The sequence below is a fragment of the Pristiophorus japonicus genome, chromosome 5 (genome assembly GCF_044704955.1).
Source record: "Pristiophorus japonicus isolate sPriJap1 chromosome 5, sPriJap1.hap1, whole genome shotgun sequence".
In the NCBI taxonomy this organism is placed as follows: domain Eukaryota; kingdom Metazoa; phylum Chordata; class Chondrichthyes; family Pristiophoridae; genus Pristiophorus; species Pristiophorus japonicus.
Genome location: NC_091981.1, coordinates 248,710,424 through 248,731,308, shown reverse-complemented (window position 1 = coordinate 248,731,308; position 20,885 = coordinate 248,710,424). Strand labels below are relative to the sequence as shown.

The 20,885-nt window shown below is 44.1% G+C and overlaps 1 protein-coding gene across 7 annotated transcripts in view; it reads left to right on the top strand.

The window, feature by feature from the left end:
• Positions 1-20,885, top strand: part of arhgap12b (Rho GTPase activating protein 12b) — a 281,212-nt gene that overhangs the window by 232,627 nt on the left and 27,700 nt on the right. For all 7 annotated transcript variants that reach the window (XM_070881529.1, XM_070881531.1, XM_070881530.1 and 4 more), the window contains 3 exons: positions 8,113-8,211; positions 8,982-9,059; positions 13,511-13,645. In XM_070881529.1, the coding sequence (XP_070737630.1) occupies positions 8,113-8,211; positions 8,982-9,059; positions 13,511-13,645 (312 nt within the window). The remainder of the gene's footprint in view (positions 1-8,112; positions 8,212-8,981; positions 9,060-13,510; positions 13,646-20,885) is intronic.

Sequence of the window (20,885 nt, the reverse complement as noted above, 5' to 3'; positions counted from 1 at the left end):
AGCCACTGACTCCATCCCTCTCCCCAACTCCTGTCTGAGGCTGAACCAGACTGTTCGCAACCTTAGTGTCATATTTGACCCTGAAATGTTTTGACCACATATCCGCAGCATAACTAAGACTGCCTTTTTCCACCTCCGTAACATCGCTCGTCTCCGTCCTTGTCTCAGCTCATCTGCTGGAGCCCTCATCCATGCCTTTGTTACCTCTAGATTTGACTATTCCAATGCACTCCTGGCTGGCCTCCTACAGTCTACCCTACGTAAACTAGAAATGATCCAAAACTCGGCTGCCCGTGTCCTAACTCGCACCAAGTCCCGCTCACCCATCACCCCTATGCTCGCTGACCTACATTAGCTTCTGGTTTAGCGATGCCTTGATTTCAAAATTCTCATCCTTATTTTCAAATCCCTCCATGGCCTCACCCCTCCCTATCTCTGTAATATCCTCCTGCTCCACAACCCCCTGAGATGTCTGCGCTCCTCTAATTCTGCTCTCTTGAGCATCCCTGATTATAATCGCTCAACTATTGGTGGCCGTGCCTTCTGTTGCCAAGGCCCCAAGCTCTGGAACTCCCTGCCTAAATCTCTCTGCCTCTCTACCCCTCTACTCTTTCAAGACGCTCCTTAAAACATACCTCTTTGACCAAGCTTTTGGTCACCTGTGTTAATTTTTACTTATGCGGCTAGATGTCAAATTGTTATCTCCGTACTCCTGTGAAGTGCCTTGGGCCATTTCACTAATTTAAAAGTGCTATGTAAATGCTTGTTATAATTCATCTATTCCTCCCCTTCTCTCCATAAAGGTCTCACTGGGTTATACACCTCCTGTAGTTAAGCAGACAATGGTCCTCTTAGCGGGTCTCTGCCAAAGCTGCTGTTCAGCACGCCACAAGGAAGTGCATAATGTTTCCTTCCAATTCCCCTCCCACCACCCTGCAAAAGAACATGGAAGTTCAGCAGCGTGAGCAAAATAACCTATGTCCTTCCAATCAGTGGTTTCCTGCACATACTTATTGAACCCTAAATATGTTAGAACATGAAACTTTTCAAACACTGATTTTTTTATTAAATGAAAATTCCCATAATTTATAAATTAAAAATGCCAAAGCACTGTTTCATTATTCACTGAACAAGTGATTCTTTGGCGTGAAAGTGCAAGCTATGTAATCTTTTAATTTCACTATTAAATATAGTGGTTCAATTAGACCATTGCTGCACTGAATATATTTAGCTAAATTTAGTAAAAAAATATGAATAATTGTTTTTTTCAAAAAAAGATTGTTCGAATAAAATAAAGTAATTGCACAGTGTTTGAATACTGAGTGTCATATGTAGTGTAAAACCATGTAAAGACCACCCTAAGTGGAGGAAGTGCATCCGGGAGGGCGCTGAGCACCTTGAATCTCATCGTCGAGAGCTTGCAGAAATCAAGCGCAGGCAGCGGAAAGAGCGTGCGGCAAACCAGTCCCACCCACCCCTTCCCTCAATGACTATCTGTCCCACCTGTGACAGAGACTATGGCTCTTGTATTGGACTGTTCAGCCACCTATAAAACTCACTTTAAGGGCCCAAATTTCCACATGATTTGCGCCTGATTTTTAGGAGCAACTGGTGGAGAACGGACTATCTTAAAAATTGCAATTCTCCACATTTTTTTTTCTGCAGTTCTAGTCAGGTAGAACAGTTCTACTTTGGAACAGAATTTTTTCTTCAAAAGGGGGCGTGTCCGGCCACTGACGCCTGATTTCAAAGTTTCCACAGTGAAAACGTACTCCAAACTAACTTAGAATGGAGCAAGTGAAGATTTTTGTAGAACTGAAAAAACCTGTTCTACACATTAAAAAATCAGGCGCAGGTTACAAATTAGGCGTAGGGAACGAGGGGGAAGAGAGGGAGGGAAGGGAAGTCATTAAATTCTACAATAAATCCTTAGTTATACTTATACAAATATTATACAAATAAATCCAACCTGAATAAACATTTATAAGCAAAGAAAAGATTAAATAAACCATGTTCCTACCTGTGTGAAAGTTCTTCAGGCAGGCCTTTAGGAAGCGGTTTGCCGTCGGGACCGAAGGCTGAACGGGCCGGGCCCGAGATTTCGGGCAGGGCCCGTCCCCAGCACCAGAGGTAGATGGCGGTGGGTCGGGTCGGGGAGAGAGGTTCGGTTCGGGTGGGAGAGGGAGGGAGAGAGGGAGGGAAGGGGAGAGAGGGAGGTCAGGTCGGGGAGGGGGAGGTCAGGTCGGATCCAATCCGGGGGCGAGAGTAGAGTCGGGTCGAGTTGGGTGGGAGCGGCAGCGGCAGACGCAGATGGGTCGAGTCGGGTCCGGTCCGGTCGGGGGAGGGCGGAAGCAGGAGCGGCGGGGAATCAGGAGCGGCAGTGACAAGCGGGTCAAGTCGAGTCCGGTCAGGGGGGCGAGGGGAGCAGGAGCGGGAGTCGGCAGGAAGCAGGAGCTGGCCGTGGGAGGAGCCTTATTCACGCAGCCCCAGTGAGGCCATTCGGCCAGGGCTAGGGGCTGCATGCTTCGAGCCCCTCCCACACAGTTTCGGGCGCCTGGAGCTACTGCACTTGCGTGCCCACTGTAGCGCGCATGTGCAGAGCTCCCGGCACTGTTTTCGGCGCAGGGTCCTAGCTCCGCCCCCTACAGCTCCTGCTGCGCCGCACCGAGGACCTGCAGGGAGGTGGAGAATACGGAGGGTTTTTTTAGGCGCACTTTGTGGCGCGATAAACGGGCGCCCAGCTCAGAGGGGCGCCCGTTTTTTATCGTGTGGAAACTTGGGCCCTAAGAGTGGAAGCAAGTCTTCCTCGATTCCGAGGGACTGTCTATAATGAATACCATGTCAGCATATGGTTAAAAGAGTTTCATTAAGAAGATAATTATAATTAAAATTCATAGTTCGAATAAAGCTTCACAAATACGAATACAAAAAAAAATATTATTTAAAGAAATATTGGCCTGGATATTAAGGTCAGTGGGAAACAAAACAGTGCTTGCCGTTCATTGCACTTACATTTACTCAGACTTTCTGTGGGCTTTTGCACTGATTTGCGGTTATCAAACAGTCAAACAGAGAAATCCAGTGTGCCAGTGCAGCCTTTGGCCACCTGTGGAAAAGAGTGTTCGAAGACAAGGCCCTCAAATCTACCACCAAGCTCATGGTCTACAGGGCTGTAGTAATACCCGCCCTCCTGTATGGATCAGAGGCCATGTACAGAAGACACCTCAAGTCACTGGGGATATATCACCAACGATGTCTCCACACGATCCTGCAAATCCCCTGAGAGGACAGACGCACTAACATCAGTGTCCTCATCCAGGCTAACATCCCCAGCATTGAAGCACTGGCCACACTCGATCAGCTTCGCTGGGCAGGCCACATAGTTCGCATGCCAGACACAAGACTCCCTAAGCAAATGCTCTATGCGGAGCTCCTTCACGGCAAGCAAGCCAAAAGTGGGCAGCGGAAACGTTAGAAGGACACCTTCAAAGCCTCCCTGATAAAATGCGACATCACCACTGACACCTGGGAGTCCTTGGCCGAAGACCGCCCTTGGTGGAGAAAGTGCATCCGGGAGGGCGTTGAGCTCTTCGAATCTCAACGGTGAGAGCGTGAAGAGGTCAAGCGCAGGCAGCGGAAGGAGCGTGCGGTAAACCAGTCCCACACGCCGCTTCCCTCGATGAATATCTGTCCCACCTGTGACAGTTTGTGGCTCTCGTATTGGATTGTTCAGCCACCAGAGAATTTGCTTCAGGAGTGGAAGCAAGTCTTCCTTGATTCCGAGGGAATGCCAATGATGATGATGATGTTTGACAAATTTGCTGGAGTTCTTTGAAGATGTAACGTGCAGGGTGGATAAGGGGGAGCCAGTGGATGTGGTGTATTTGGATTTCCAGAAGACATTCGATAAGGTGCCACATTAAAGGTTACTGTACAAGATAAAAGTTCACGGGGTTGGGTGTAATATATTAGCATGGATAGAGAATTGGCTATCTAACAGAAAACAGAGCGGGATAAACCATTTTCTGGTTGGCAAACAGTAACCAGTGGAGTGCCACAGGGATCAGTGCTGGGTCCTCAACTATTTACAATCTATATTAATGACTTGGATGAATGGGCCAAGTGTAATGTAGCCAAGTTTGCTGATAATACAAGTAATTTGTGAGGAGGACACAAAAAATGTACAAAGGTATATAGACAGGCTAAGTGAGTGGGCAGAAATTTGGCAAGGTGGAGTACAATGTGAGAAAATGTGAGGTTATTCACTTTGGCAGAAAAAATAGAAAAGCAAATTATAATTTAAATGGAGAAAAATTACAAAGTGCTGCAAAACAGGGTCCCGGGGGTCCTTGTGCATGAAACACAAAATGAGAGTATGCAGGTATAGCAAGTAATCAGGAAGGTAAATGGACCGTTGGCCTTTATTGCAAGGGGTATAGAGTATAAAAGCAGAGAAGTCCTGCTACAACTGTACAGGGTATTGGTGAGGCCACACCTAGAGTACTGCGTACAGTTTTGGTCTCCGTATTTAAGGAAGAATATACTTGTATTGGAGGCTGTTCAGAGAAGATTCACTAGGTTGATTTTGGAGATGAGCAGATTGACGTATGAAGATAGGTTGAGTAGGTTGGGCCTATACTCATTGGAGTTCAAAAGAATGAGAGGTGATCTTATCGAAACATAAAAGATAATGAGGGGGCTCAGCAAGGTGGATGCAGAGAGGATATTTCCACTCGTAGGGGAAATTAAAACTAGGGGACATAGTCTCAGAATAAGGGGCTGCCCATTTAAAACTGAGATGAGGGGGAATTTCTTCTTTCAGAGGGTTATAAATCTGTAGAATTCTTTGCCCCAGATTGCTGTGGAGGCTGGGTCATTGAATATATTTAAGGAGAGATAGACAGATTTTTGAGCTATAAGGGAATTAAGGGTTATGGGAAGCAGGCAGGAAAGTGAAACTGAGTCCATGATCAGATAAGCCATGATCTTATTAAATGGCGGAGCAGGTTCGAGGGCTCAAATGGCCTAAACCTGCTCCTATTTCTTATGTTCTTATGTCCTCTATAGAGGAAACATAGAAACATAGAAAATAGGTGCAGAAGTAGGCCGTTCGGCCCTTCGAGCCTGCACCACCATTCAATAAGATCATGGCTGATCGTTCCTTTAGTACCCCTTTCCTGCTTTCTCTCCATACCCCTTGATCCCTTTAGCCGTAAGGGCCATATCTAATCCCTCTTGAATATATCCAATGAACTGGCATCAACAACTCTCTGCGACAGGGAAATCCATAGGTTAACAACTCTCTGAGTGAAGAAGTTTCTCCTCATCTCAGTCCTAAATGGCCTGCCCCTTATCTTAAGACTTAGTCGCCTGGTTCTGGACTTCCCCAACATCGGGAACATTCTTCCCGCATCTAACCTGTCCAGTCCCGTCCCGTCAGAATTTTATATGTTTCTATGAGATTCCCTCTCATCTTTCTAAACTCCAATGTATAAAGGCCCAGTTGCTCCAGTCTCTCTTCATATGTCAGTCCTGCCATCCCTGGAATCAGTCTGGTGAACCTTCGCTGCACTCCCTCAATAGCAAGAACGTCCTTCCTCAGGTTAGGAGACCAAAACTGAACACAATATTCCAGGTGGGGCCTCACCAAGGCCCTGTACAACTGCAGTAAGACTTCCCTGCTCCTATACTCAAATCCCCTTGCTATAAGGCCAACATACCATTTGCCTTGTTCACCGCCTGCTGTATCTGCATGCCAACGTTCAATGACTGATGAATCATGACACTCAGGTCCCGCTGCACCTCCTCTTTTCCTAATCTGCCGCCATTCAGATAATATTCTGCCTTCGTGTTTTTGCCCCCAAAGTGGATAACCTCACATTTATCCACATTATACTGTATCTGCCATGTATTTGCCCATTCGCCTAACCTGTCTGTCACCCTGCAGCCTCTTAGTGTCCTCCTCACAGCTCACACCGCCACCCAGTTTAGTGTCATCTGCAAACTTGGAGATATTACTAGGTATACTTACACAGTGCTTTGTGTCTGCACTAATTTCAGTGTAAATCAGTTCCTGTGCTGAATTAATATTAGTTAATGTACTATGCAGCATTGGAATTAATGGGATCAGCTTTCTGAATATATTCATCTGAACAGGAGTGTTTCCTGAACTCTTTGGATAAACAGCATCCCACAGTAACCAGGACTGTTGATTCTGCGTGCTTGTTTCTCAAGAATAAGATAGTATGATTATTTTAATGCTAATTGTCCCAAACATAGATCATACTGTTGTGGATAATATATTTGCTAATATGAGTGTAACATAGCCAAGTTTGCTGACAATACAAAGATGATAGGAAAAGCAATGTGTGAGAAGGACACACAAAATCTGCAAAAGGACATAGACAGGCTAAGTGAGTGGGTAAAAATTTGGCCAATGGAGAATAATGTTGGAAAGTGTGAGGTCATCACTTTGGCAGAAAAAGCAAGTTATTATTTAAATGGATAAAGATTGCAAAGTGCCGCAGTACAGCGGGACCTGGGGGTACTTGTGTATGAAACGCAAAAGGATAGTATGCAGGTACAGCAAGTGATCAGGAAGGCCAATGGTATCTTGGCCTTTATTGCAAAGGCGATGGAGTATAAAAGCAGGGAAGTCTTGCTACAGCTATATAAGGTATTTGTTAGACCACAACTGGAATACTGCGTGCAGTTTTGGTTTCCATATTTACGAAAGGATATACTTGCTTTGGAGGCAGTTCAGAGAAGGTTCACTAGGTTGATTCCGGGGATGAGGGTGTTGACTTATGAGGAAAGGTTGAGTAGGTTGGGCCTCTACTCATTGGAATTCAGGAGAATGAGAGGTGATCTTATCGAAATGTATAAGATTATGAGGGGGCTTGACCAGGTCGATGCAGAGAGGATGTTTCCACTGATGGGGGAGACTAGAACTAGAGGGCACGATCTTAGAATAAGGGGCCGCCCATTTAAAACAGAGATGAGGAGAAATTTCTTCTCGAAGGATTGTAAATCTGTGGAATTTGCTGTCTCAGAGCTGTGGAAGCTGAGACAGTGAATAAATTTAAGACAGAAATAGACAGTTTTTTAAATGATAAGGGGTTATGGGAAGTGAGCGGAGAAGTGGAGCTGAGTCCATGATCAGATCAGCCATGATCTTATTGAATGGCGGAGCAGGCTCGAGGGGCTGTATGGCCTACTCCTGTTCCTATTTCTTATGTTCTTATGTTCAATTCCATCATCTAAATAATTAATATATATTGTAAAGAGCACCGAGCCCTGCGGTACTCCACTAGTCACTGCCTGCCATTCTGAAAAGGATCCGTTTATCCCGACTCTCTGCTTCCTGTCTGCCAGCCAGTTCTCTATCCACGTCAGTATATTACCCCCAATACCATGTGCTTTGATTTTGCACACCAATCTCTTGTATGGGACCTTGTCAAAAGAGGATCTGGGGCCTGCATGAACAGGGCAAGCAATAGTGTGTTTCCCCAACCAATCAGATTGAAGAATCCTTACTGAAGACATGCAGAATCTAAACCAGGCAGTATAAGTTATAATATTTAATTCAATGCCAAATCATGTACAGAAGAAAAAATAGAGGAGAAGAAAGATGGGATAGAGCGAGAAATAAGAAACCAGGAAAACATTTTTTTTTAATTATTTAAATGTTTAAAAAAAATCTCCAGCAATAATTAAAATCTGAAGGTCTGAAACTCCACACTTGTAAAAGTAAATTTTCAGTGCCATATAGGTTGTTTGGCAGTAATTAAGACGTACCATGCTGTTAACAATTCACTTACACTTGAATGGACAAGACCAAACTTTTTCTGGCATATTTAGTGTGTTGGTACCCCAACTTCACACCCTCATGTATTTGGATGTCGAGTCTCTGGCGAAACTTGTGAAGGAGCAGGGCAACTCGGACAGCAGCTTCCTGATTTCCACGTTTAACTGCGCGTGTGTAGATGCTAGATGTCGCTGTCTGATTTACTCCTTAATAAATCCACGTGGCCTCACCGTTGTTCTTACCTCGAAATCTGGGCCATTATGTGAAATCAAATTAGTTTACCTATAACTCTTTCTTTTATACAGATCAAGTGTTTGGATGCAATCTTAGCAGTCTTTGTCAGAGAGAGGGCACAACTGTACCAAAATTTGTGATGATGTGTATTGATCACGTGGAGAAAGACGGTATGACATTCTAACAGATAATTCTTCAAAAAATTACTGTAGCATATTACACACACACTCTGAAGATGTTTGTGAAATAATTTCTAACATATCCAGAATTGTTCACCTGTTCAAAGTAATAGTGCAAGTTGACAGAAAAACTACTGTTTCTGACAGTGCTTCCCATAATTTCAGTATAAATTTTAACTAATCACATTTTTTTTGCAATGTATCTTTTGTTTTTTTTTGTTTTTATTCGGTCATGGGATGTGTGTGTCGCTGGCAAGGCCAGCATTTATTGCTCATCCCTAATTGCTCTTGAACAAGTGTGTGGCTTGCTATGCCATTTCAGAGAGCAGTTAAGAGTCAACCACATTGCTGTGAGTCTGGAATCACATATAGACCAGACCAGGTAAGGACAGCAGATTTCCTCCCCTAAAGGACATTAGTGAACCAGATGGGTTTTTACAACAATCCAGTAGCTTCATAGTCACTATTACTGATACTAGCTTTTTATTCCAGATTTATTTAATTAACTGAATTTAAATTCCCCAGCTACCGTGGGGGGATATTAACTCACCTCTCCAGATCATTAGTCCAGGCCTCTGGATTACTAGTCCAGTAACATAACCACTATGCTAACGTTCCCTATGTGCATGAATAGAAAAAAAACTGAGTTCTGAAAACATTGGACTATTAACATTTTTGGAATTCATATTGATCAATCTAGGAGTTTGTAGACCTTAAGGGGCCCTTGCCTGTTCTTATGTTGTTTCATTTTATGTCACCAGGCTTGAACATTGATGGTCTGTATAGAGTGAGCGGCAATCTAGCTATCATACAAAAGCTTCGCTTTGCAGTCAACCATGGTAAGTTATTTTACTACCCATGTTATTTTTTTTAAGGTTACATTGTGTATAGTTTGCAGTTGGCAATAATGTGTTTAAATTTGGTTGAGCGCACCTTCAAATTCAAGATATTTAAATCTTGAATATGCATAAAATATAAGCAAGGTGAAATGCAAGTGGCATGACAAGTAGCCTGCTTCCTGGTCTCTGCTAATGATTCTCTTGATCCAACCTTGGGTAGACCCACCCTCAGAGTCGTGGATGACTTGCTTCCACACTAATGAGTTCTCAGGTGACTGATGAGACTAATGTGGAGCAGACTGTGGTTGAAGGGACAGATGCATGGGTTGCCATGCGCTTCTTCCGCTGTTTGCGCTTGGCTTCCACATACTCCCGGCGACGGGACTCTAGGTGTTCGGCACCTTCCCAGACGCTTCTTCTCCACTTCGAGCGGTCTTGTGCCAGGGGTTCCCAGGTGTCGGTAGGGATGTTGCACTTCTTCAAGGAGGCTTTGAGGGTGTCCTTGAAGCGTTTCCTCTGCCCACCTGGGACTTGCTTGCCGTGTCGGAGCTCTGAGTAGAGCGTCTGTTTTGGGAGTCTAGTATCGGGCATGCGGACAATGTGGCCATCCATCGGAGCTGATCGAGAGTGGTCAGTGCTTCGATGCTGGGGATATTGGCCTGAACGAGAACACTGACATTGATGCACCTATCCTGCCACTGAAGTGTGGAATGACACCCCACAGTAAGCTGCCCTCTAATTTTTCCTTTCTGCCCTGTATGCAGCACCTAGTTTTAGATCTGAGAACTCTGTCAAAATTAAGAACTCAGCGTATAAAATCAAGGGTATAAACCTTCAAAACAAAGCACTGTGTTGCTGGTAGTAATTTTTATTTTTAAATTGATTTCCACCAAGTATTCCACAGTCTAGGAACTGAAAGATGCTTATAACCAGACTTGGATATAACTCACTATACCACATACTAAGTGAGGAAAACATTGAGAGTTGATAGCAATTTATTTATATCAAGAATTTGTTAATATCTGACTTGTATACATGAACTTTAACATATTGGGTTAACATATTAGCAAACAATTCAGATCACCATCTCAATTGATCCAGATTTGTCTTCATTTATGTGAACGTGCTTGCATCCCAAACTTCACTGAGAAGGTGGTTATGAACCTTCTCCATGGACCGTTGCAGTTCCTGTGATAATGATGTTCGCACAATGATATTTAGATGGGGAGTTTCAGAATTTTGACCTAACGACGATGAAGTAACAATGATGTACATCCAAGTTAAAGTGCTGTGCTACTTGGAGGTGAATGTGTTCTCCTGAAATTGCTGATTTTGTCCTTTATGTGGAGGGAGGTTCTGCCGATGTAACTTGATCAGTTACTCCAGTGCATCCCATAGATCGCACAAACAGGTCCTTTCATAGGCTGGCTGTGCTGCTTCATTATTGAAGGAGTTTTGAATGAGCTGAAAACTGTAAAATCATCAGCGAATAACCTGACTCCTCATCTTATGATGGAGGGAAAGTTATTGATAAATCATTGAAGATGGTTGGATCAAGGATGCTCCCCTAAAATTGTCCTGGGACTGCAATGATTGGCCTCCAGTAACCACAACTATCTATTTTTGTGTCACATATGACTCCACCACTGGAGGCTTCTCCCTTTTGACTGCCATTGTCCTGAGCTTGCCCGTACTTGTAAAGGTTGTTCTGTTGAATGGATGGTCACCAAACAATGTGGTTAGCCTGGGTAAAGGGAAAGGGTTGGTGAAATAAGGAAAACCTACAAAATCAGATTCATGAATTGACTTCTACAAAATATGATCAACTTTTAAACAAAACATATAGCACAATGCCATATTGCAACATTTTATACAATTTTTCTGGCCAAATTTTCTATATTACCAATTAAATTACTGATTAATGGGAAATAAATGTTCTAACCAATTGGATAATGATGTAGTGAAGAAGAGATTCATAAATAAAACCATTTCTAATATGTTTTAATCAATATAAATTTATTTTTGGAGAGTTCTGTGCTTAGGACATAGACAGGCTAAGTGAGTGGGCAAACATTTGGCAAATGGAGTATAATGTCAAAGTGTGAGGTCATGCACTTTGGCAGAAAAAAATCAAAGAGCAAGTTATTATTTAAATGGAGAAAGATTGCAAAGTGCTGCAGTACAGCGGGACCTGGGGGTACTTGTGCATGAAACACAAAAGGATAGTATGCAGATACAGCAAGTGATCAGGAAGGCCAGTGGAATCTTGGCCTTTATTACAAAGGGGATGGAGTACAAAAGCAGGGAAGTCTTGCTACAGCTATACAGGTTATTGGTGAGGCCACAGCTGGAATACTGCATGCAGTTTTGGTTTCCATATTTACGAAAGGATATACTTGCTTTGGAGGCACTTCAGAGAATGTTCACCAGGTTAATTCTGGCGATGAGGGGGTTGACTTATGAGGAAAGGTTGAGTGGATTGGGCCTCTACTCATTGGAATTCAGAAGAATGGGAGGTGATCTTATCGAAATGTATAAGATTATGAGGGGGCTTGACAAGGTGGATGCAGAGAGGATGTTTCCACTGATGGGGGAGACTAGAACTAGAGGGCATGATCTTAGAATAAGGGGCTGCCCATTTAAAGCAGAGATGAGGAGAAATTTCTTCTCTGCGGGTTGTAAATCTGTGGAATTCGCTGCCTCAGAGAGCTGTGGAAGCTGGGACATTGAATAAATGTAAGACAGAGATAGACAGTTTCTTAAACGATAAGGGATTATGGGGAGTGGGCGGGGAAGTGGAGCTGAGTCCATGATCAGATCAGCCATGATCTTATTGAATGGCGGAGCAGGCTCGAGGGGCCGTAAGGCCTACTCCTGTACCTATTTTCTTATATTCTATGTTCTTATGAATCTGATAGTTCGTGGTCATCTCCTGTTAAACTTTATTGATAATAGGGAGGAATGTATACTTTTAAATGCTTTGTGGAAAGAAAGCTATTTAACATTAATACAAAATCAGAAATTTATCCATTACCACTCATTTGTACAAATTGTGTTTTTGACTGAATCTCATACAGGTGAAAATATGAACATTCATAGCAACTTATGATATGAGCATATTTCTGGATGTGATCAAAGATGTAAGGCTTGTAGTTGCTGTTGAGTCCTGGACAGAACTGGGGTGGATTGCCTGACTAGGGACCAGAAAATGTGACAGGAACTGGTTCCACTGGGAATCTCCCTTGTGTTTTGCAGGTGGCCATTTTCCAATTTTGTTTGGTTGCGGGGTGGGGGTTGGCAGTGGTTGAGAGCTGTTGCGAGTCTTGCTGAGGCCCCAAAACTTTGCAAAAGGAAATTTATCCCGGAGGATATTGATTACCTACAATTGTGTCCAACGACTCCCTGAGGAGCTGAATATTGGAAAGACATTTACGTTCTGTTGCGCCTTTCCTGGGCCTTTGCAGCATGGTACCACTCTGAACTTCCAGGCCTCCACTGGGGCGGCACTACTGAAACACCCTTGGTGGTGTAATGTGCTGCTTGTGAGTATGCAAATGACCCCGTACCTATAATTTGGGACATGGTCTGCACCAGTAACTGCAGATGGTTAAGTTTCTGCACTTGAGGTGGCAGAGCAGGGACACCCAAATTTCTAGCCCACAATCTTTTTGTATTGTTAAAAATAGGTCACTTTAAATACTGTGCTTATCATGATTTTCCCTACCCAATTTCTTCTGTTTCTCTTTCCCCCTCCCGAAATCATGCAACCTTCCACATCTTTACTGGTACTTTCAATGTTACTTCTCCTTTAATCCATCAGAGGCATTTACCTAACTGAACTAGCGGATTTTTACTTGTATTTTTATGTCCACAAGTTGTGAGGTATGTTGGGGCTGGAGAATGAATGCTTGCCTATCTTGGGTGCACTGTCAGCATTAAGCAATCCCACATCAGCTGTAATATTACAAATGAACAGAAGGCAAAAAGACCATATGCCCATTTCTCACCTTATCTGTAGGATGGTGCAGCAATCCATCTCAATTGCTAGTAATGCTAACTCGAGTGAGTAAAATCCACTCTTTTGCCCCAACGATATGGCTCAGGCCCAATCTCCGAAGAGGATCCTCTAGTACATTAGTAGGAATTTTCCCATTTTTCATAGCCATTTTTCCGACTCAAGTCAGATTTTTATTTCTTCCTTGTTTACAGGAAGATTTGACGCTTGATTCAGTTTGCCCCAACTAATTTCACATTGGGCCCTAACAACTAGCAAAAGAGAGAACTTTCAGTCAGGCCCAGATTTGATCACCGGGCCCATGGATGAACAAATGGCATGCTCATGAAATGTACTACTTAGCCCTCAACAATACACTTTTAAAACACAAAGTAGTTGTGATATACTGAATTGCTGATTACCTTAAACATACTAATCAATGATGCCTTCCTTACAGATGAGAAGCTGGACTTGTGTGACAGTAAGTGGGAGGATATCAATGTTATTTCTGGGGCTCTCAAGATGTTTTTCAGAGAATTGCCTGAGCCTCTCTTCACATATCATCTCTTTAACGACTTTGTCAATGCAATCAGTAAGTAAAAGTCATAAATTAATATTGCCTTAATCTCATTTTAAAACTTCTTGCTGGTTTACAGAAGGTTATGATCATTTGTATTTTCTTCCTGAAGCGTTCAATATAATCAACATTTAAGTGATCATAATATGGGTACAATGATCAGGTGGGAAATGGAGGGACAAGTCATGTGATTTTTCAACTTTGTGCTTCTGATAAGAAGCCTGACTCACCAAGAAAGCATATAGGAAATTTGCTATTGCGCTGTGTATGGTTTTGCAACCAGATTGTGTGTAGCTTGTACCTGAATACATGTTCCTGATGGGCAAAACCTCACATTGGGGTAATTTTCTGAATTTGCACTCCCAATGTGGAAAGACATCTCGCTGACCTGTCAAAACATTTATCATCACTTTAAAGAGGCAAATTTATCACCATTACCCATCCAAATTTAAAAAAAAAACATGCAGTTAATTTTAAAGAAATATATTTGTTATTGCTCAGAAACTCATTTTCACTGCTGAGACTTTTATGCAAAATTGGAGTAATCGGGAAGCCAAGTTGAGCGAGGAATTTGTCAGTGAATGCCAGAACACTTGCAGTACCTTATGTGCCCTGTAGTTTGAGTGTTGACTGTATCAGTGTGAAAATAAAGGTGTGGCCCAGGAGCGGCACAGCATTTAACAGCAGCGGGGCTCAGGGGAGGCGCAACAGAGCTTGGTCTCCAGTCATTTTGGTCAATCCTCGCCACTGGACTAAGACCTAGCTCTGTCAAGCCCGTATGGTGGCTGATGTGCAACGGTCACCACAGTAAAAAAAAAAAAGTCCACGCACAGGTATCTTTCACCCTTTAAGATGTAACTCATTGTAACACCTGTGAGCCCATCTTTTTTTGGTGTGAAGGGCGTCATTCTCATGATGAAGGACTGCCTAGTAACAGTAGAAAGTAAAGGAAACAAAAAGGTTCAATGCAAAGCTCAAGTCAATGGAGGTCAAAGAGAAAACCCTCATGCCTGGCATGATACCTGAAACATAGTCAGATATTCTTGGTTGCTGAAGGTCAGTTATCGCAGCCCCAGGACATTGCTACAGAAATCAATCATCAGTGCTTCCTCAATGACCTTCATGGTCATACAGTCAGGACTGGGCATGGTCATTGACAATTCCAGTGTTAACTTCTATTTACAGCTCCTCCAATAATGAAATGCCAATACCAGCCTACAGTAGGACCTGGACATGTAACAGCTAACATTCATGCCACAGAAGTGTTGGGTAATGACCATTTGCAATGGGAAAGACCCAACCGTGTCCCCGAGTTTCAACCACATCATCATTACCAAGTTTCCCACCATCAATATCTTGGGCTCATTGTCGACCAGAAACGTAACTTCACTGGCCTTATCAACACTGGCTGCAAGAATATGGCTGAAGTGGGATACTGTCCGATGATTGGCTCAGCTCTTAAAAAAGAAGGGAGGGAGAAAACAGGGAATTATAGCCTGACATCAGTAGTGGGGAAAATGTTGGAATCAATTATTAAAGATGTAATAGCAGCGCATTTGGAAAGCAGTGACAGGATCGGTCCAAGTCAGCATGGATTTATGAAAGGGGAATCATGCTTGACAAATCTTCTAGAATTTTTTGAGGAAGTAACTAGTAGAGCGGACAAGGGAGAACCAGTGGATGTGGTGTATTTGGACTTTCAAAAGGCTTTTGACAAGGTCCCACACAAGAGATTGTTGTGCAAAATTAAAGCACATGGTATTGGGGATAATGTATTGACATGGATAGAGAACTGGTTGGCAGACAGGAGGCAAAGAGTGGGAATAAACGGGTCCTTTTCAGAATGGCAGGCAGTGACTAGTGGGGTACCGCAAGGTTCAGTGCTGGGACCCCAGCTATTTACAATATACATTAATGATTTAGACAAAGGAATTGAATGTAATATCTCCAAGTTTGCAGATGACACTAAGCTGGGTTGCAATGTGAGCTGTGAGGAGGATGCTAAGAGGCTGAAGGGTGACTTGGACAGGTTAGGTGAGTGGGCAAATGCATGGCAGATGCAATATAATGTAGATAAATGTGAGGTTATCCATTTTGGTGGCAAAAACAGGAAGGCAGAATATTATCTGAATGGTGACAGATTAGGAAAAGGGGAGGTGCAACGAGACCTGGGTGTCATGGTACATCAGTCATTGAAGGTTGGCATATAGGTACAGCAGGTGGTGAAGAAGGCAAATGGCATGTTGGCCTTCATAGCTAGAGGATTTGAGAATAGGAGCAGAGGAAGTCTTACTACAGTTGTACAGGGCCTTGGTGAGGCCACAGCTTGAATATTATGTACAGTTTTGGTCTCCTAATCTGAGGAAGGACATTCTTACTATTGAGAGAGTGCAGCGAAGGTTCACCAGACTGATTCCCGGGATGGCAGGATTGACATATGAAGAAAGACTGGATCGACAAGGCTTATACTCACTGGAATTTAGAAGATTAGAGAGGATCTCATAGAAACATACAAAATTCTGATGGGATTGGACAGGTTAGATGCAGGAAGAATGTTCTCAATGTTGGGGAAGTCCAGAACCAGAGGTAACAGTCTTAAGGATAAGGGGTAAGCCATTTAGGACCGAGATGAGGAGAAACTTCTTCACTCAGAGAATTCCACAGGTTCACAATTTTCTATCACAGAAAGTTGTTGAGGCCAGTTCGTTAGATATATGCAAAAGGGAGTTAGATGTGGCCCTTACGGCTAAAAGGGATCAAGGAGTATAGAGAGAAAGCAGGAATGGGGTACTGAAGTTGCATGATCAGCCATGATCATATTGAATGGTGGTGCAGGCTCGAAGGGCCGAATGGCCTACTCCTGCACCTATTTTCTATGTTTCTAACCCCTCAAAGCCTCTCCACCAACTACAAGACTCAGTTCAGAATTGTGCTGGAAAATCTTGCCGTGATTGATGCTGCCAAAGCAACACTCGAGAAGCTTAACAGCATCTAGGACAGAGCAGTTCATTTCATCGTCACCCTTTCCATTGTACTCAATATCTGCCCCGTCCATCATTGGCTCACTGTTGTCTGTACTATCTACAGGATGCAATGATGTGCCAAAAGTACGTCCGGCCACGATTTCCGCAATCTCAGCAGATCCCGACCTTGCTGCTGACCCGCTGTCCAAAATTATTTTACATTGATCGAGCTTGTTAAGCACGCCCAGCGCGTTTCTTGGCCAATTGAAGGAAGTGGGTCTGATGATGTCATTCGATGATGCATCATCAGCTGATTTCCTTAAAGGGACCATGCGCAAATTTAGTTTGACAGTTGTGCTGTCAGGGTTCTACAGCATTGAGGTGCTACAAACACTGCACAGAGGGCCAGGGCTCCACTCAGGCTCTCCCATGACTCCCTCCAGATGCTTATGGAGGGAGTCACAGCATGCAGCGAGATTCTTGTCCTTTGCCATGGGCGGAAGAGACCTCCCCAGGAGACCAAAGCAGCCTGGTTGCACATTGCACAGGAGGGCACAAGCAGCGATGTCGTCAGGAGGACCAGGCTGCAGTGGCGCAAACCTTTCCATGATCTCAGTAGATCACGAAACGTTACTGCAAAGCCACATGCAACCTCATACTGCTGTGCCACTCATCACATCCCCATCACTGCCTTCCCTACCTGACTCCTGCACATCCTTACTCATCCCAATTTACCTTGCACCTCTACCCATCCCTCTTTCTCTACCTACAATTATCACTTCCCCATCTCACTAGCCACCCCTCACACTCTCCCTCATCCTAGTCCAATCATACCAACTAACAACACACAAGGGCAATATTCATGTAAAGTTTCTGTTAATGTGGTGTCAAACATTGAAACCTTTATTTTCAACACTTTGTGTTCTTGGACAGATCTGTGAGCACCTTTGGAAGTGGCTTAGTGAGTTGCAGTGAATGGTGAGACGTAATGGTATCCCCCCTTCCCCCACAGCAATGGTGATGAGTGTAAAAGGAATGGCTTAGACATTGTAGGGATGCTTTATGGTGTTAGTGTGGGGTGGTACCAACCAGCACATCATGTGACAGCCAGGGTGTACAGTGTCAAGCGAAGTAAATCTGGCCACGATTAATACTGTCCTTCAGAATGTTTTCCAATAATTTGGCCACCACTGAGGTTAGGCTGACTGTCCTGTAATTACTCAGTCTAACCCGTTATCCCTTTTTTAAACAACATAGCAAGGTCCCTCAAACAGCAACGACCATTTTAAGGTTTGGTTAAGGGAGAACTCTTCTTCGAATATTATGGAAACTTTTACATCCACCTGAACGTAAAAGGGACCTCAGTTTAACATATCACCTGAAAGACACCATCTCCAACACTGTAACACTCTTTCAATACTGTACTAAAGTGTCAGCCTAGGTTACATGCTCAATTCCTGGAGCAAGGCTTGAACCACAACCTTCTGACTGGAAGCTTACAGTGCTATCAACTGAGCCAAGTTGACACTGCCAAAAAAGCATTTTCTGTTATTTTATGAATGTTGGCTCTACATTTAGATGAAAAGTCGCTCACTCTAATTGTTCTTGCCGGTTTTGTATTTAGAATGGTATGAGGTCTCAGTACAAAGATCTACATCATTACCCATTTATTATATTAGTGTCATGTGCATTGTTCAGCAAATGGCTTGTGTGTTTGTGTGGTCTGTAGATTTAATTGACTCACTAACACATCCATGGTTAAGCTTTTCATATTCCATAGTGCGAACATGCAACTGATAGCATAATAAAAACTCTCCACTGGTATGCAGGAAGTACAAATAAGTGTATTCCATATACTTTATATTGCCTCCAGAGGGTGTTGAAAAGCCTCACACCTAATCCTGAGTTCCCCCATAATTAAATGCCCATGACTACGGGCTCAGTTTTCCCAGAGCCCGTTTTCTAGTGTACTTACCCAAGTTGCGCCGCTTAATTATGGCAAGAGATGCTCCAGAAAAAAATCTTCCTACTTTCGCCGCTGTCTGGCCTCTTCTCTGCAGCTGCGCAGCGTGGCCAGTTGCCTTGGGGGGTGGAGCCTGCATTCTGCACTGGAAAATGTGCCGGGGCGTCTGCGCATGCACAGTGGAGAAAAGTGATGGCAGCACATGCGCAGTAGCGCTCCAAGTTGGCAATTGACCATTTTTAAACAGCTACTCTGCTTGGAGCAAAATCTAGAGAACGAATCCTTCAACAGAAAGCACCAAAACACTGTTAAGAATGACAGGTTTATTTAACTTTATCTAGGTAAAGGACTAATATTCTGTTGAAGCAGTATATTTCTAGTTTTCTTATTAAAATAACACAACTTCTTTGTTAAACATAAAACTGACCATTGAAACTTATTGCGTGCTTCTTGCATGGCTTTACTCGAACACAGAACCTCTGATTAACCTTGTGCCCCTGATGGCTTTCGGCCCGGGAAGGCAGGGGGCCGGTGCGTGCGGGGTCCTTTCGGCCCGGGAAGACAGGGGGGGGGTGCCGGTGTGTACGGGGTCCTTTCGGCCCGGGAAGGCAGGGGGCCGGTACGTGCGGGGTCCTTTCGGCCCGGGAAGACAGGGGGGGGGGCCTTTGTGTACGGGGTCCGTTCGGTCCGGGAAGGCAGAGGGCTGCTGCGTGCGGGGTCCTTTCGGCCCGGGATTTAAGTAAATAAGGAATTCATTGCGTGAACCGTTTCGGGCAGCTCCCGTGTAAAATACACTATATAAATGCAAGTCGGATTGAAATAAGAAATTAGATGGCAGCTCCCTCTCCCTCCTCCCCTGATGGCGCCAATGCCTGCTGGGGTACAGTTCTACCTCCCCAGTGGCCCGTCCCATGTTCATTCATCTTGCATGAGCCTAAAGCGTTAGCTACTTGCTGTTTGGGTGCAGCCTGACCTAGCCTCAATGCCCACACATGCACATTTCCAGCGGGGATCACTGAATAGCCATCAGGTAAAGAAACCCTGGTTGATTTTTTTTTTTTCCCCACCACCCCACCTACCTGCCCTGTCTTCAGCCTCCCGGTCTGCTCCCTAGCCCTGGCCGAAGGACTTGCCGGTACGTTCTCCCGCCCCTAGCCCAGGCCGAGTGGTCTCCTCCCTCCCGGTCAAAGGCTTCCCCTCCCCCCACCCCTCTCTTCCTCCTCCACCTCTCTCTCACCCTGTTCTCTCTGAGAAGTGGTGTTTCTAGTGAATGGATTTTATTTTTCAATGTCTCGTAAGTAGTTTTTGTTAGCAAATGCACTCCGTGTTGATTTATTTAACATTGCTAAGGCTTGGTTGGTTCAGGTCCAGGTCCTCTCTGCTTCCCGCCCCTATCTCAGGCCGAATGGCCTCCGATGTACTTAACCTGCGCCGATTTCTTTAACTCTCCGCAAGGGTTTTCTCGAGTGGCCATATATGCTGGCCTAAATAGAAATGGAGTAACTATTAGTTGGCCAAAGTTGCCTTAATGGCCAGAACTGGCTTGGGTGGCTGGTAACATCCCCTTTTGAGGAAAAAAAAATTACCTTTTTTAAAAAAAAAAGTAACTAAGTCAGTTACGCTGGTGCAAATTGATTGGGGAAACTGGGGATTTTTAATTTAGACCAGAAAAAGCAGCCTACGCCAAAATAAATGGAGCAAATACTGGGGAAAATTGAGCTCTACATTAGGACATTGTGCACAGGAATGATGGTTGCACAGTACAGATTCAGTCGTCATTTGCTACAGTTGTACAGGGCCTTGGTGAGGCCACACCTGGAGTATTGTGTACAGTTTTGGTCTCCTAACTTGAGGAAGGACATTCTTGCTATTGAGGGAGTGCAGCGAAGGTTCACCAAACTGATTCCCGGGATGGCGGGACTGACCTATCAAGAAAGACTGGATCAACTGGGCTTGAATTCACTGGAGTTCAGAAGAATGAGAGGGGACCTCATAGAAACGTTTAAAATTCTGATGGGTTCAGACAGGTTAGATGCAGGAAGAATGTTCCCAATGTTGGGGAAGTCCAGAACCAGCGGTCACAGTCTAAGGATAAGGGATAAGCCATTTAGGACCGAGATGAGGAGAAACTTCTTCACCCAGAGAGTGGTGAACCTGTGGAATTCTCTACCACAGAAAGTTATTGAGGCCAATTCACTAAATATATTCAAAAAGGAGTTGGATGAAGTCCTTACTACTAGGGGGATCAAGGGGTATGGCGAGAAAGCAGGAATGGGGTACTGAAGTTGCATGTTCAGCCATGAACTCATTGAATGGTGGTGCAGGCTCA